The sequence below is a fragment of the Miniopterus natalensis genome, chromosome 17, assembly GCF_054644295.1.
Source record: "Miniopterus natalensis isolate mMinNat1 chromosome 17, mMinNat1.hap1, whole genome shotgun sequence".
Classification (NCBI taxonomy): domain Eukaryota; kingdom Metazoa; phylum Chordata; class Mammalia; order Chiroptera; family Miniopteridae; genus Miniopterus; species Miniopterus natalensis.
The window spans coordinates 26,782,094-26,799,519 of NC_142097.1; the positions used below are offsets into that span (position 1 = coordinate 26,782,094).

The 17,426-nt window shown below is 44.7% G+C and overlaps 1 protein-coding gene across 1 annotated transcript; it reads left to right on the forward strand.

Annotated features, from left to right (window-relative positions):
• Positions 1-14,245: 14,245 nt before the first annotated feature.
• On the forward strand, positions 14,246-14,535 carry LOC107544237 (ethylmalonyl-CoA decarboxylase-like). The gene is made up of 2 exons (XM_016222055.2): positions 14,246-14,404; positions 14,452-14,535. Exons 1-2 carry the CDS (start codon positions 14,261-14,263, stop codon positions 14,524-14,526), a joined length of 219 nt encoding a protein of 72 aa, XP_016077541.2. The 5' UTR covers positions 14,246-14,260; the 3' UTR covers positions 14,527-14,535.
• Positions 14,536-17,426: the final 2,891 nt, after the last annotated feature.

A 17,426-nucleotide genomic window follows, 5' to 3' on the forward strand; every position in this document is an offset into this window, starting at 1 on the left:
CAGGATTTGGAGACAACCCTTTCCATCCTCAAGAACACATAAGAGTGACCCTCCCCAACTCTTTGGGGGAATCCACTGGGTCCCCATTACGAATTCCTTGATTGCAGATGCTCACCACTTTCGTATCGGCAGCTGGATAGATTGATCACCAATCATCTGGAAAAGAGAAGCAGAAAAGCAGCAAGACAGAGACAGACACACTTGGCAGAACAAGGGCCTGCGCTCAGGAGCATGCTGGCCCCGGGGGCTGCATGAAACCCAACCCACCACACACACAACTCCTTAAAAAGAAAACAGTCTGAACACAAGCGGAATGAAGATCAGGGCAAGGTGCGGTGTTAGATTACACGCACCATTCTTTCTTTCACTCTACAAAACAGATCATCAAAAGCGGGTTCTTTTTATACGAACCGGAAGTGGTGTGATTTTCAGCCTTAGGGGTTTCTCCTGTCCCCACGCGTTAGCAGCCGGGGCTCCCCTCCTCCCGGGCCCCCCTGCTCTTACCGCTGCGGATCCCCATTCCCCCCCTTTCGATCCTAACCTCTTTTTCTTCCTCTTCTTCTTGCCTTGCCGTTGGGCATTCTGGAGCCCCTTTGGAGGCCCAGTGTTCTCTCGCACAAAAGCCAGGGTGACGATTTCTTTCAGGTCTGCTATGGAACTGTCCTCCCTCACCCCTGACTCTGTCCCTTCCTTGTCTTCCAAAGGCTGACGCTGGAGCATCTATGGGGACTGGAAGGAGACTCTGGGGAAATACTGGCCCCCGCCCCTGGAAAGAGGGCAGAGAAATAGGCAATTACTTGGATCCACCTGCAGCGGGACCCCCTCCCTTGCTCCTGGGGGTGGTCCCCCAGCGCGCTGAGACCAAGCCACACGCTGCAGTTTATAAAATGCCACCACACCTCCACGGTTGGTGCAAGGCTCCAGGAGGGAGCTGATTCCACCTTTTGCCACCGACTATGACCTGAGGGACTCACTCAGCCAACCCTGGCCTTGGTTTTTCCCTCCTGGGGTTTTCGGGAGCAGGCTGAGATGCCCTGCATGGTACCACCTGGTAAACAATCTTATTATTGAAGTGAGCGAGTGTCTGGAGACAGCCTCAGAACCAAGGCCTGAGCCTCCTAGCTGAGGGAGTCACTCCCATGGGTGCAGGTGAGGTACTCTGAGGAGGTCTGTTAACTGTTTGGGCACTGCACGAAGCCTCGCGCACGCAGCCTGCAGGCCTGAGCGTGAAAGCAGCTGGTGCTCATGGAGTGCGGGACTGATTTGCAGCTGATTAAACAAGATTCAAGCCCAGCACCTAATGCAGAGCTGCAGAGACCCCCAACCCCAGAAGAGGCTATAGTGTCTCCCCAACCATCCCATTCAAAGTGAAAACAAGAACAATTGTAAAATACCTATGAGGAAGTCCAACAGAGTTTTCATTCCTCCATCCCCATGATGACTTTTTTTTTAAAAATCTTTATTGATCTCAGAGAGAGGAAGGGAGAGGGAGAAACATCAATGATGAAAAAGTCATTGATCGGCTGCCTCCCGCACGCTCCCTACTGGAGATCGAGCCCACAACCTAGGCATGTGCCCTGACTGGGAACTGAACCGCAATCTCCTGGATCCTAAGTCAGTGCTCAACTGCCCATCATGACTTCTTTAATGTTTGCCTGAACTTCAAATATCAAGTTGTTTTAAAAATGGTTTTTAATACCCCTGCTTCACTAATCCTTAGGAATGTGCTTAGTTTGCCTCTGGGGAACCCAGAACTGCCCAGGCGCAATTAACTGACTTAATATCCCCTTCACATCCAAGATTTCTATGACCATCAAGCCTATTTTCTGGTGTTCTTTGTGCCCCTCCTCACCTCCAAAACCCTGCCAACATCCTCACCATTTCAGTCCTTCTTAATGCCTGCAGTCCTCTTGCTACTCACTACCTGGTTTTCCTTCACAAACTCTTCGGCTTTTAAAAAATATATTAATAATATCTTTATTCTAATTTATTATTACTCTTCTTGAAATACTACAACATTAAAGAAAGTTTAGGAAAGGGTAGGGTGAGAAATGACCTTTAGCTTTTCTACCCTAACATGGCAACGCTGGTCCTTTAATGTATTCTCTTTTATTCTTAATGTCTAAGCACAATTATTCTTATATAATTGTAACCATAACATGTAAAGAATTTTGTATCTGCTTTTTGCCCACTTAGTATCATATCAACACCCTTTCAGTTGTGACCAAGCTTACATATTTCTAATTTTTAATGGTGTGTAATAATACCCCATTGAAGGAATGTGTCTGGATTTAACCAACCATTGCACTATTGTTAACAATGTAAGTTGCTCCCAATTTTATTATCATATAACTAGCTCTAAAATGCACACTTTCATGTACAGAAGGCCTTTTACTTCTTTAGGATTATTTTAAGATACATAACACAACCAGGATTACTAGGTTAAAGAATATGAAAATTCTGTAGCTTGTGTGTGTTATGTATTTATTTCTTTATATCACCATGTTGTTTCCCAGAGGGATTCCAACACTTTGGACTACAGCCAGCAATATGTGATTATAGCGGGCTCACCAGAGTCACACAGTCTCTCAGGAGCCATCTCTCCTCTGTACGCAGACTTGATAATTCTAGGCAATTTTTATACCTCACAGCCATGTTTTTAACATCACTACACCTTTCAACCTCTCTCTGCCCCTTTCCCAAACCAAAATTGGAGGGGGGGTGGGCGTGGCTCTAACCTATGAATAATTTAATAATAAACTGTATGTGGGCTTTTCAAATAATTGCCACATACGCCATCTCACTGAATGCTCACAGTCACCCGCAAGAGGGAGGTAGAATTATGAAGTCGGCCACGGATTGTCACTTGTTTCTCTCTCTTGCTGAAGAGGGAGAAAGAGTTGTGCTCAGTGCAACTAACCGATGAAACCTGGGCCTTGAGAGTCGGTTTTTCCCAGTGAACAGGCACATTCTTGACAAAGTTCAAGAGGGCTAAGGTACATGAAATCTTGACCTTGGGCTGCTCCCTTCCTCCCAGGTAAACCACCAGCTCCACTGCCCCAGCCCCTCCACAGCGGCTCCTGTTTACCCAGCCCTTGGGGAGGAGTGGCCCCGTTTACCTAAAGGTTAATGTTAACTTGAGGAGAGAAAACTGACCCTGAATTTGGCATCTGGAGTTGTGGGTTGTCTTTGCCCTTTTTCATATCCTTGCCCAAGTAGTAAGAACAAGCCATTACTTATATTTGTCTGCCTCAAAGAACTAAAAACAAAACAAAAAACAATCAAATTCTGTTTATTCTTGCAAGGGAGAGCCTCGGGCACATATAGCAAGAAACTGGGCCCATGTACTTTTAAAGGAACTAGTTCACTGTGTCATTCTTCCTACCCTCCCCCGAGCCACTTCGATGGCACCTGAGACAGGTGCAAGCAGGCAGACAACAGTCATTGCCACATGTGACTGTTTTAGTTTTGTCTCGCTCAGAGGTTGCCTACTGGGGCTTGCATCCTGAATCTAGCCTGCAAAAACATTTACTCGGCTCACAATAGTGTGTCGTTGTTGTTATAGTTGTTAAATAGTGGTTACCAGTAACTAGAAAATGTAGAGTTTTTCCCCATAAAAATCCAGATTTCCATTCCTTTCAGAAAATAGGTCCCCATTGCATCATGTCAGCAATCAACCAGAGCAGAGGAGTGGCTTCCTCTTCAGACATTTTCCAAGTCTGCCCCAGTCCCTAACATTCCCTATTGTCTCTCTAATGCAGGAGCCAAGTAACAATTGCCTTTGTGCTATTGTTTTCCTTACAGTAGAATTAAGAGAGAGGAAACATTTTAGAATACTCAGGTTATTTCTCTCATTTAGGCTATGTGCCTGGCCCAGTACACATCTGGATTTAGAACAAAAGCTGCTCCCTCCAGGGCTGGACCAAAAGCATTCTAATGCCCTTATTTTCAGAACAAGAATTAGATCTTGAAGCCAGAACCCTCTCAGTCTGTTCAGATGCTGGTCTTATTTGACTATCAGGTTTTCTTTCTCAGCCTCAGCAACTACCTACTCCCTCTAATCTGAGGGGTCCCACTTTCTCTCCAGCCTTCCGATAAGGTCAAAAGGAATCTTTAGCCTTGGGGAGTCAAAGAAGGTGAGGTAATAGATTCAAAAGGCAAAGCCTAAAGAAAATGTAAAGTGTGAGGGGGCTGTGGCTTGCATCCTGAGACATACATGCATCCTGATCTAAGGGCCTCTGCAGTCAGAGATGCGACTTTAAATCACTTGCTAAGAACTCAGCTTCTGGAGTCTGTCTGGATTTAAATCTCAGCTTTGCTGCTTCCTAGTTGTGTGACCTCAGGCAATTTACTTAACATCCCTCTGTCTTAGTTTCTTCATCTGTCAAGCTGTTTGTCCCAGTTATGGGAATTCAATGAGTTAATTCATTTGAGGGAATACAATGTGCTTAGAACAGTGCCTGGCACATAGTACGTGCTCACTAAACACTATCTATCATTATCAGCTGTGAGGCCCTGGACTGACCTCCCCGATGGGACAGGCCAGGTCTGTGAATTCTCAGCTCCTACCACAGTGTCTGGCACATAGCAGAGGTTCATATGCTTCTTGAATGAATGAACTAGAAGAATAAATAAATGCATGAACTAACTTTGCCTTTCTGAGGTTCATTTTCCTCATCTATGTAATAGAAGTGCTGCTGTGAGCATTAAATAAATAACATTTTTTAAAATGATGAACCTTGGGTCCTTTCATATAGTGAGCACTTAAAACACTTAGTTTCATTCATTTGTAACAGTAGCTACTGTTTACAACCTACTTACCAAGTAGTAGGCATTATAGGAAAGCATTTTGTATACAAACTGTCTCATCCTCATAAATCATATCATAGATATTATTTTCAATCTATTACAGATGAGAAGACTAAGGCATGGAGAGAGTGAGGTAAGAGGCGGAAGCCAGGTTTGTCTGACCCCATGGGCTGTTTTTCCTCCACACTCTACCCACTACCTTTCCCTCTCTGATGGTCGCCCATAAGTGGTACAACCATAAAGTGAAGTAACTGATCACCTAGCTCTTAGAAGCAGTCTTGGTGACTTCTACCCCTCAAGAATCAGTTGGTCCCACATTGTTTTCTTTAAAGCCAATGAACTGCTTCTAAATTCCCACCTCCAACAATTTGCCATAACCTGGGAACAGCTCTATTATTTCTACTTTGTATTTATTTTCACTCTGTTTCTTTCCTTTCTTTTTACCAATGTCAACATTGTATCAGGATTCTTATTTGGGGTGTAACTAGAACATTTCCTAAGCTCTTATGGAATCCCTGAATACTACAGCTGGGAGGGACATTGGAGGGTGTCTAGTTCAACCCATTTGATTTTTAGAGGAGGTTTGACCTGCACAAAGCCAGAGAGCAAGTCAGTGGAGCCAGGACTGAAGCCCTGGCTTCCTGCCCCTCTACATATCTTTCCATTATGCAAGGTTAGTGGACAGGCAAGTGGACAAAATACTTTGGGGAGTTCAGAAAGCCTATGTTGGGCTACCAATGTAGCAAGCACAGTAAATACCATCTTCAATTTTTATTAATGACACAAGACATGTTCGGTTCACCTTTCTAAATAGGATAGTTGAGGCAGTGAAAAATCCCTGATGTTTTCTTCTATTTTAGAATGGGATTTGAGCTTGGGATCTTCCAAGCCAGAGGCTGCCAACCAAAGCCTGGTTAGACTGCATGAAAATGACCTTCATTGGCCACCAGGGGGAGGAAATGAGCACTGGGACGGCTCCATGCAAACACATCGCAGGTTCTTTCTGAACTATACTTGTTGACCACTCTTCTAGCCCCTAGAGGTGGTGCAAAAGGGTAGAAAATGTTTCATGCTTTCTTTTGCAAAGCTGAATTAATAGTGTCTTAATCATTTGATTAAGAACAATAGGGGAACATGTTTCAAGTATTAGCCAAGTCTTTTCATCCTGATCTTCATAGCCCAGACTTTTCTTTCAGTCTGCAGAAATAGATATGGCACTGAAGAGCTCTCCTACTGTGTCTTACTGGGTCCGATCCCCAGTCAGGGGCGTGCAGGAGGCAGCCGATCAGTGACTCTCCCATCATTGCTGTTTCTATCTCTCTCTCCTTCTCCTTTCCTCTCTCTGAAATCAATAAAGATATATTTAAAAATAAATAAATAAAAGTCATGTAAAGTGTTGTTTGCAGAATGCTACATAATTTTTAAAAAAGATTAAATAAGTTAGTATTTCTTAAATCAGTGCTTGGTTCAAAATAAGGACTATATTGTAAAGTGAAAATATGATGATAGGACTGGTATACATATTAAAAGTGCCTGCTATATACCAGTGTTTAGTAAGTGTTAGCTCCCTTCCCACCCATCCCCATATATGTTACGTTTTTCCTAGGATTCAAATCCCAACAGAGAACTTCCCTCAAGCCTAGAAGAATCTTCCTTCAGGAGGGTGAGGAATAACAACTGGAGTCGAGAGAAAAAGAGGGGGGGCGGGGGTGGGAGCATTTGCAGAGGGCTGTACAGGCCCTGAAAAACCCAAGTGTCTTTCTGGAAGGTGTCTCCAGAAAAAGGAAGAAAGGTGATCAAGCGAAGGATGTAACGATGGGGCAAGAGGGGGCCGAGGGACTGCGCGATTCGCAGGGACCTCTGGTATCTAAGGGACAGCTCCCTGGGGGCACCAGGCTTAGGGAAATCGAGGGAGGGCAGCAAGTGAGGGTGCCCCCGAGAGATACGCCAGGACAGGAGGGCGTATGGAGCTGGGAAAAGAGGGTCGGTGTGTGGGCGAGGTCCTGGCATCAGACTCTTGGGGATGAGAAAAGGGAATGAGGGGATTTTAGCGGGTAAGCTCGAGCATGGGGGGGGAAGAGAGCGAGCGTTGCTGAGATGGCTGAGAAGAGAAAGACTAGGGAGCCGAGGGGGCGCAGGCACCCGGAGGGTAAGCGACTTTGGCCGTCGTAGAACGCTAGCGGGGCGGGCCGAGGAATAGCCTTGGGGAGCTGAGCCCCGGGGGGGACATCGGGGGCGCGTAGAACCAGGTTTCCAGCGGGGAGGCACTAGGCGGCCGCGATCTGGGGCCAGCACCTGGCTTTGGGGAGCTCTTACCGACGATCCCCAGCGCCCCGTCTCGCCCCGGCTCCGCGGCCCCGGTCGCTCGGCAGCACGCCTGCGGACCCTCACCTGGAAGGGTTGAGACGCGCTCCCATTGGCTGCCAGACAACCCCTAACCCCAGCCCCGCTCTTCCTACTTTGGGGTCCGCCCGGCCCTCATATTTGCATACAGGGCTTTCTAGGCCTTCGATTGGCCCCTGAGGTGGGCTCCCAGGACGCCCTCCTCCTTTCTGATTCCAATTAACCGCCCCTGCGCTCTAAGGCAAGCGCCCGACGTTGTCCCGGGAGACCGAGGACGCTGGGCCACGCTCCTCACCCGCCCCGCCCCGCCCCGTCGGGGCGCAGGGCGCACGCGCAGATCCGAACCGCCCGGCTCCCGAGCTCCAGCTCCGCGGGGCTGCGCTGATCTAGCGGCACCTTGTACTTATGCCTCCGGGGAGCAGGCGGCGCTGTACGGAGAGCATTGGGTGGGACCTAAGTCAAGATCTCAGACATGATTATTACCTGTGTAATCTCGGGCAGTTGACGTGACCTCTCTGAGGCTTAGCTTCTTGAACTGTAAAATGGCTATCCAAACTATAATGAACCGCTCAGCTTTTTCTAATCATGGCAACTCCCGAGAGTGTGGGAGATGGTGGCGCCTCCGCTGAACCGGCCAATAAGAGAGGGCTGCCCAAGGCTGGGGGTCTTGTCTTCCCACAGCAATATGCTGACTGCCCTCAGACAAGGGGAGAATCAGAGTAGTGACTGGATTCAAAAAATGGTGGTTTCCCTCCCTTTCTACCTGTGTAGTTCTCTATGAGTTTATTTGAGCTGAACTGACAACAATTATGGGGAAACGAAATCTCAACGGATTGAGAAAATGCACTGGAAAACGGCAGTTATACCACTTACTTTATACATCAGACTCAAAGGGGAAGACCGTAAGGGGGTTACAAGAAATCCGTTGGTGATAGATTAGGGACAACAGAGAAAGCAAAGTGGAGAAATCTCGGGGATTGGATAAAAAGTAAAATGAATAGACACATCTTTTCTATAGGCGGGTATAGGATCATTAACAGTTAACCACACGATAACAATAGCAGCGAAGGGTTTTGTGGTCTCTGCTCTGGTGCAGTGTTTGTGCCCTGAAGGGTCTGGAAAAAGGAAATTACCCTGACATTCCAAAGTTGTATTACCCTAGATGCAAAAAGACGATGGACAGGCTCAGTTAAGGTACAGACTCACCTTTGTCAGGGAAGATACCAGCCTAGGACATGACTACCCACCATGACTCACTTTTAATAGAACATTCTAATTTCAGACTATCCTACCTGGTTACTTTTCGTCTCTGAGTTTGTAAGGCCGCCAAGCAGGCCTCCCCTGAGCTTGTCAGGTTAGTACATGGCTCCTTTTTTGTCCATACCTGTCTAAGCCCAGACTCCTACCTGCAAAGGATTGACAGCCAGTAGAGCTATTTCTGCCTGGGTTAATTCAGGATTGGTGAAAGATCAAACAAAAAATCGACTTTAAGTTCCTGAATCATAGTGATTTTAGAAACATCCTTAAGGACTGAGCCAAGAATTTTTGTTGCCTATATCCATCCCTCTTTGTTCTTGAGAATTTTCCAGATGCCACTGAAATGTAGCTACTCCTGTGAAAAAGGGTTACTTAGTCCCAAGGAGTAAGACTTACTTATGTAAAACTGTGGATCATTACTCTCTTCTGAGGGTAGAAGTCTTTTCTGGCAGTTGAGGAGAGACACCCAAGGAGGAGAAACAGGCCCTTCTCAGAAAACTTCTGGTCAAAAGGACTCATGGAAGAGGCAAGATCCACATCTCTGATGGAGCTGGTCCAGGAACGTTACCTCATTCATTGGGAACACTGTCCCGTGAGTGTGCTCAGGATATCAGGCTGTGCAGCAATAAGACACTGGAGAAGTGGCACGTGAAGGGACTAAAAAAACCCCAGGATAGTTTTCACTTTGAAGTGAAAACATTTGAGCTACAGTGGATGCAGAAAGAAATCTTACTTGAATAAAGCAGAACTTTAGTAGAGTAACAGCCCCAATCTCCCACCTCCAGAGAGATCTCTACTCTGGGAAGCTCAACACACACATTAAAAAAACACTGTGTAAACAAGTCTCATTAGAGCCTTCCATCCTTTGAAGCTCTGCCCCACCCCCACCTTATTAAGCTGATGTATAAACCTTTATCCCTAGCTACGTGGGGGATTACTAAGTGCTCTCATATGCATATGAATAAAAGTTATTTTTTTGGACCTAAGCTGGTAGAGGAAAAATTTTCCTCCTGACGCAGGACACTGCCCCTTTACCTGCTAATCTGCCCACGCAGGAGGCTAGAGGTAAAGGCTCAGCTTAGTCCCAAGCAGACACTGAAAGCCTGCTATGTGGTGCTTAGATTCATCCTGGGGGGTGGGAGGTGGAATCAGTGGCCCATCTGCTGCTCTTCCAGAAACCTCTGCTATTACATCCTCTTTCCTCTTCCCTCTTTCCTCCAGGTGGCCCTAGGCCACCCAGCAGATGCTTCCCTAAGACCAACTGTCCCAGCTCTGTTCCCCTCCCCCACCCCACCTTCCTCTTTCCCTAGCGTCCTACCAATCTGCTCTGCCAAGCTCTTGCTTTGGTCTCTGGTCCCTCTGGAGTGATATTGTGATGGAAATGAGGGAGGATGCAGGAGGGAACTGCATAGATTTATGGTTTCCAGAGGGCTTCCATTAAAATCCCTGACAACCAGTTATTTATGAGAGGACTGGCTGCAGTGGGAGCTAATAGGCCAGAGCCTGGCACCGCTGTTCTCTCAGGGGCGATGACAGGAACAAACAGAGTGAACAGTAGAGCTGCCTCCGCTGTAGAGCAAAGCAGGCTTGAACCCCCATCAGGCATCCCCTCCAGAGCCGGGCAAACTAGAAACATGGTAATCGCAGAGTTTTTTCAAACCCAGATGTGAAAGGTTGAAGTAGTGTGTTGGAGGGTCCTCCCAGTCGTCAAAAAAATTGGACTGTGTCCCCTCCTCTGAGCACGAACTCAGAGGCAAGAGTGTGTAGAGAGAAAAAAAGGTCTGAAAGTTGTTTTCACTGTCTTTTTTGTTCCTTAGGCACCCACCTGACTAAATAAATAAACAGTAAGACAATAATGAAATCCTCAGAAGGTTGTTTGCTCTGCAGTTGACACACAGACTGTTTCTCAGTTTGGGATTCTTCAAGAAGTTAATGAGAAGAGAGCCCTGCTTCTGCTCGCCTGAAGCAAGGTCCCTCCTGGTGTGTCCTTCCTTCCTGTGCCAGTCACAAGAAGGTCTTGGTATATATGTACCAGGGATGTGGTAGGGAGTGGAAGAGAGGCAAAGATGCTTAGACGATCATTATTTATTTTTATTTTTTGGCTTTAAGTCTGCAATGCATGAGAGAATGTTGTAGAAGTGTGTATAATCAGAATCGGGAGTCCTGTTAAATCAGAAGAGATCTTAGAGACCCCTGGTATTTCTCTTATTTTCAGATAAGGAAAGTGAAGCTCAGAAAAATATGGTGGCTTGGCTAAGGCCTTGCAGTGGATTCACAGAGCCTACCACTCCTTCCTTGACACACCCTTATTACTGTTATTGGGGAAATAGAAACAGAGATTGCTGCCGGCACTTCTTTTGATTCTCTATTTTGATGTGTGTCTGATGGGTCTGAGAGAGCCCCTGGGGATGGAACTGCTTGGCCGCGAGCAATGGACCTTCCTGGCTTCTGTTTTTATCTTGCCCTTTTTCATCTACCGGGCAACCCGGGGAATGTGCCCTGACCAGGAATGAAACCGGATCTTTTGAATCATAGGTCAGTGCTCAACTACTGAGTCACACGGGCTGGGCTGGTGGATAAATTTTTATCTGTGTGAAATGGGTGTGTAGTATAGAGCCCTCTTACTTAGACATTGGTATCATTTTATATGGTAAAAATAGTAATATAGAGTGAAATTCAGACTTGGAAAGCAGTTAAATACATGCAGAATCTTTCCTTTTTAAAAATTATTTAATGAATATCTTAATCAATGGTTAGAGAATGGTGAAATAAATTATGGTAGAATAATTTATTGTAACAAAAAAGAAACCAATAATTATGAAATTTTATGGCAATATTAAAGTTTTTTACCTGAGTAGTAAGTGAAGAAATATTTTATAAAGACCATCACTATAATTATGTCAAACATATATTTGTATGCATAAAAAAACCAGAAAGAAATGTTAAGAGAATCTTCAAAAAAAGATAAAACTATGACTCTCATACAGATATAACAATGAACTTGTGTAAAAGATTTTATTTAACTCATTCAATGAGGGAGCTAGTCAGAAGATTCAGCTACTTCAAAAAAATCAGCACAATTTGTCTGAGAAAAGGAATGTTGAAAGGAATTGCAAATGGAGGCAAAACTGGTTTCTTCCACAAGAAAAAGAGGGAAAGCAATCAAACCTGTTTCAGACCAGCCAAAAGTTGCTTGTCTACCAATTATGTAAAATTTACAAAGTTGTAAAATAATTCCCACTGAGTCAGCTAATTCAAGGAAGGGTGTTCAACAGACAAATTTTTCTCTACAAGCCACAGTCTTGAAAACATGGGTAGGATTATGGAACTTTTTGGGTTTGTTTATTTAATGGAATTTTTTTTTAATGTATCAGAGATTCCAGAGAGAGAAAGGGACAGGGAGAGAGAGAGAAATATCAATGATGAGAGTCACTGATCGGCTGCCTCCTGCACACCCCCTACTGGGGATGGAGCCCGCAACCCAGGCATGTGCCCTGACCGGGAATCGAACTGCGATCTCCTGGATTATAGGTTGATGCTCAACTGGCTGGGCTATTTAATGTAATATTTTAAAACAAAGATATCCCTCCCAAATGTTTAAAGGGACCACTGCAAAGCATCTTTAAATATTAAGGTTCCCTACAGTGTTTCATAGGTGATTTGGTTTGCCAGCACATTTTAGGAATGTGATTAGTGTGACACACACCTGGCTCCTGTTTCTCCTGAAGTTTACAAAAACCATACTTGCCCTGACTACAGTTAAAAGCCCAATGGTATCGCAAGCTAATCAGTAGTCTTCTTCCCATTGATTGTTCAATCTTCCTCCAACCTGGGCATAGAAACTCTCTGGACTTTGAAAATCATAAAATTGCAGGGTCTGGTGGTTACAGAGACAGCAAGTTTCAGGGATAAAATTCCTCTCATCTTTTTCAGTGCAGCTGAGAGTCCAAAGGGCCGGAGTCATTACTACTGGGCAGGACTGGGCAGCACTGGAGCTCAGAGCAAAGGTGAACGTAGCAGCTGCTGCTTGGGCACCTTCTAGGCTGCCTCCCGATTCCCCCAGAGTCCACACCCCTGTTACTCAGATGCTGTAGATCTGCACTAGCCAGGACAGCGATCACATATGGCTATTTAAATTTAAATTATATAAACATCCAGTTTCCAGTTGCAATAGCCACACTTCCACATGTGTTAGTGGTTATTGGACCAGCTAGTACAGGTATTGGACATGCCCATCATTGCAGAGAATTCCACCTGCCAGCTCTGCTATAAATGAGCACTCCCTTCCTCCATCTCAGATTTCTCTCCCATCCTTTTTTCTGCTTGCCAAGCTTGTTATTCAGATAAATCAAATGTCACCTCTGACAATGACACTCTCTTTGACCAAACTTTAGTTAGACTCCTCTGAGCCTTTTTCTCATCTAGGCCTCCCCTTGGGCTTCTGTGTCTTTGCCAAGTCCAATTTTACTAAAAATCCTAAGTTAGTTTAGAGAGAATCCTCCATCTTTGATATCTGATCAATCCTTAGCCTGCCTTCAGCAAGAATCCTATTAAGTCAGTTTAGCAAGAATCTCCCATATCCTCTTAGTAATTTTTTTTTATCTAATAACCCTCTCACTTGGCTTGATGGCTGTAAATCCCAACTTGCCCTTACTGTGCCTGGAGTTGAGCACAATCTCTCTTCCCTATTATAATGATCCTATTGCAATAGCCTTGAGTAAAGTTTTTCTTTCCATTTTAACAGGCTCAGAATAATTTTTTCTGTAACATCTCCTTTATGAAGCCTTCTTTCCTGTTTTTTTTAAATCCTCACCTGAAGATCTGTTTACTGGTTTTGGAGAGAAGACAGAGAGAGAGAGGGAGAGAGAGAGGTGAGAGAGACACTGATCCATTGCCTCCCACCTGTAACCTTTTGGTGCACAAGATGACACCCCAACCAACTGAACCACCTGGCCAGGGCCCTTCTTATCCCTGGGAAAAATTAATTCTGTGCTATCTCAGCACTGTGTATTCCTTTCCTAAAGCCAATGTCATGCGACATTATACTATTTACATGTTTGTCTTTCCTTATGGATTACTGAACTTTCATGAAAAGTATAGTGAGTGCAGTGGTTAAGAGCACAGCCGGGCTGGGCGTGGCTCAGCGGTTGAGCATCGACCTAGGATCCAGCCGATCCGGGTTCAATTCCCGGTCAGGGCACACGCCCGGGTTGCGGGCTAGGCAGCGGATCAATGACTCCCTCATCGTTGATGTTTCTCTCTCTCTCTCCCTCCCTCTCCCTCTCTCTGAAATCAATAAAGATATATTAAAAAAAAAAAAGTACATCCAGTGAGTGCTGCAGGGGAGCGGGAGGGAAGTGGCGGACTTGCCCCCGCCGCCCGGTGCGTGCTGAGCCGCCCCGCAGCCCGCTGTCCCGCGCTGGCCTGGGGGACGCAGTGCCCTCGCCGCCGCCGGATTTTGCCAGCCGGTCATGAAAAGAAAGCCTCGTTTCCGAGAATTGCAGAGTGGGCGGAAGGCTCAAAGTTTTTAAAGGACAAAGAATCAAGAAAAAAATGAGTGTGTAACCCTCAGGTGGAGCCCAGGCAGTGATCATTCCACTAAGGAAACCAGCTTGCAAAGAGGACTGGAGTCCAAACAGGAACTGGCAGCAAGTCTTTTGAAGACATCGTCTATGTAAGGACAAAATTGCTACATGGAATACATCTCATGGCTTCCATGAGGAAGAAGAAGAAAAAAAAAACAAAACTTCAGCAGTTTCCTGGTGGATCTGTTGACCTTCAGGAGGAAGACAACGGCATTGGCGTTCTTACTCTGAACAGTCCAAGGAAAAGGAGTGCCTTCTCAGGTGTTATGATGCTACGACTTTTGGAAAAAGGGATTGAATTGGAAAATTGGACAGAGGGGAAAGGTCTCATTGTTCGTGGGGCAAAAAATACATTCTCCTCAGAATCTGATCTGAATGCTGTAGAAGCCCTAGGAACTCCAGAGGATGGGGTGGCCTTATGTATATTCATGCAAAACACCTTAACAAGATTGATGAGACTTCCTTTAATAAGTGTTGCTCTGCTTCAAGGCTGGGCATTGGGTGGAGGAGCAGAATTTATTACAGCATGTGATTTCAGATTAATGACTAGAGAAAGTGAGATCAGATCTGTTCACAAGAAGATGGGTTTAGTGCCAAGCTGGGGCGGTGCTCCCCGGCTGGCTGGAATTATTGGCAGTAGACAAGCTCTCAAAGTGTTAAGTGGGGCCCTCAAACTGGATTCAGAACTAGCTTTAAACCTAGGAATGGTCCATGAGGTCTTGAAGTCTTCAGATGAAACTGAATGTCTCAAAGAGGCACAAGAGTGGCTAAAACAGTTTACTGAAGGGCCACTGGAAGTAATTAGAGCTTTGAAAACATCAGTTTCTTCAGGCAAAGAGCTTTGTTTCCAGGAGGCATTACAGACAGAAAGAGATCTTGTAGGAACACTTTGGGGTGGACCTGCAAATTTGGAGGCTATTGCTAGCAAAGGTAAATTTTGTAAATAGTTGTTTTTAAGCATGATGTACTACAACTCCAGTGATTAATATATAGAAAAGTTAAATATTAAACATGTCAGAATTACTTTGAAAGGTACCACTAGTATTTGGGTGATTTTAATAATTTTTTGAATACATAAACTCATTGGCATAGTTGTCAGTATACTGTAGTCCCCCCCCCTTACCTGCAGAGGGTAGGTTCCATGACCCCCAGCAGATGCCTGAAACTGGATAGTACTGAACCCTCTGTATACTGTTTTCCTTTACTTACATACCTGTGATCAAGTTTAAACAATTGTATTGTAATAAAAGTTATGTGAATGTAAAAAAAAAAAAAAAAAGTACAGTCACTTGAGTCTGAATACTGGATCCGAAGCCTTCTGGTGGCACTTACTAGCTGTGTGAGCTTGAACAAGTAACTTTATGTCTCCAAGCCTCAATTTTCTCATCTGTCAAATGGGGATAATAAAAGTGCTTCCCTTATAAAGATTAAATGAGATCATCCATGGTATCAGGCACAGAGTAACTACCCCCACCCCAGTCTTTGTTTGCCTCCATACCTAGCAATTGAAGATAGGCATGGGAAATTTTCTCGCTAGGTCTGAATATCAAGTCCCATTCCTTCAATATCCAGTTATAAAAGGGTTGTACTTGCAGCCTTCCTTTGACATTTCTATTGGAAATAAATCAAACTAATTCGCTTTTTTTATTCTATGCTGCCAAATTTAGCACCCCAAAATATCAACAAAACAATCTGTTGATAAGACAAAACTGAGTCTCTTCTTACCATGGGAAAGAAGAACACTACCTTGGCAGAGCTGTAGTAGCGGCTCAGGGGCAGCAGGACAAAGTCATGGTATTGACGAGACTTTGAAGTTTAGCTTGGGAAATGGGCAGGACGGGAGTTGGTTAGAATTGGGTAAGGTTATGATATAATAATTTAGAATTGGTGGACACTGCAAAGCAAGGATTTTGAGTCCAGGTGTTCTAAGTCTTGGAATGTACAGAACTGTCATGTGATGCTTTCTATTGAAAAGTTGATGGTTCTTTTAGAAAGTTTCTAAAATAAACAATAAATTTATCTGCATTTTTAACTTTCAGACAAGAGTGTCATGAAATAGTTGTCATGTTAATGTAGACAGTAAGCTGTGTGGGTGTAGGAGGTATCAGTTCTCGGTGATTTTTAAAAAGGTAGTAAGTAAAATGAAACAAAATGTATCCAGGATACTGACAGCGCTTATCCCTGTAGGCAGAATTTAAAATAGAAGAGTGTTATTTTGGTAACTCAAAAGGTGATTTGAATTTTCAACAGAAGCCCCACTCCCTGGTTTAGTCATTTCTCACCATCCAGTCACCTCAGTTGAATGCCACCAGTCTAATGAGAAGGCAGAATTAGGAATGCTTAGTCTCCTGACTGAAACCTACAGTGGCCTCAGGGACATAAGTTCTCTGGTTCGATGACAGAAAGTTTCCAGATTTAGACAAATGCTACTCCTTGGATGAGGGGCACTTCTGAATTTAACCTTTCATAGACAGCATGTGCAGTGTTAAAGAAATAACTATTCTGACACTTGTTAAAATGGTAAGAAAGACTTTATCCAGGATTATTGCAATAGGAACATTACAACAGGGGGGATATATTGTGCTCAATTTCAAATACAATAAGGACAAGTGGGTGAAAAATTACTAAAAGGAGCGTTGGCCAGGTAGCTCAGTTGGTTAGAGCAACATCCTGATAGTCCTGATACACCAAGGTTGCAGGTTTGATCCCTGGTCAGGGTACATACCAGAATCAACCAATGAGTGCATAAATAAGTGGAACCACAAATGGATGTTTCTCTCTCCCTTTCTCTCTCTCTCTCAAATCAATAAATTCTTTAAAAATTAAAATTTCTTTAAAAAGAAAGAAAATTACTAAAAGGAGACACCACAGGTAGGGGGGATTCTTGCTGAACCAGTTTACGATTCTTGCTGAAGGTAGGTCAGGGATTGTTCAGATATCAAGGATGAGGGATTCTCTCTAAGGTGACTTAGCAGGATTCTTGCTGAGTTTATTCTTACCACAGTTGAGAAGAGTACTACCTGGAAAGAATTAATGCTAAAGAGTAATTTCTTTATAGAAAGGAAATGATGACCAGCCTGAATGGTTCAGTTGGTTGAGTATCATCCTGTACACCAAAGGGTCGCCAGTTTGATTCCTGGTCAGGGCACATACCTGTGTTTCAAGTTCCATCCCCAGTCAGGGCACTTACAGAAGGCAACAGAAGTTTCTCTTTCTCTCTCTCTCTCTCCCCCTCTCTCTCTCCCTTCCGCTCTCTAAGCATGTCTTTGGGTGAGGATTTAAAAAAAAAAAAAGAAAGGAGCCCTATCTGGTTTTGCTCAGTGGTTAGAGCATCAGCCCACGGACTGAAAGGTCTTGGGTTCGATTCCTGCCCAGGGCACGTACCCCGGTTGCAAGCTCCATCCCCGGACCCTGGTTGAGGCACGTGTGGGA

What these genes read in the sequence shown, in the direction of transcription:
- LOC107544237 (XM_016222055.2), top strand. Translation starts at nt 14,261, where the DNA reads ATGATGCTACGACTTTTGGAAAAAGGGATTGAATTGGAAAATTGGACA. An exon ending in TAGGAACTCCAGAGGATGGG is followed by an intron (nt 14,405 to 14,451) that starts GTGGCCTTATGT and finishes AAGATTGATGAG; the next exon opens with ACTTCCTTTAATAAGTGTTG.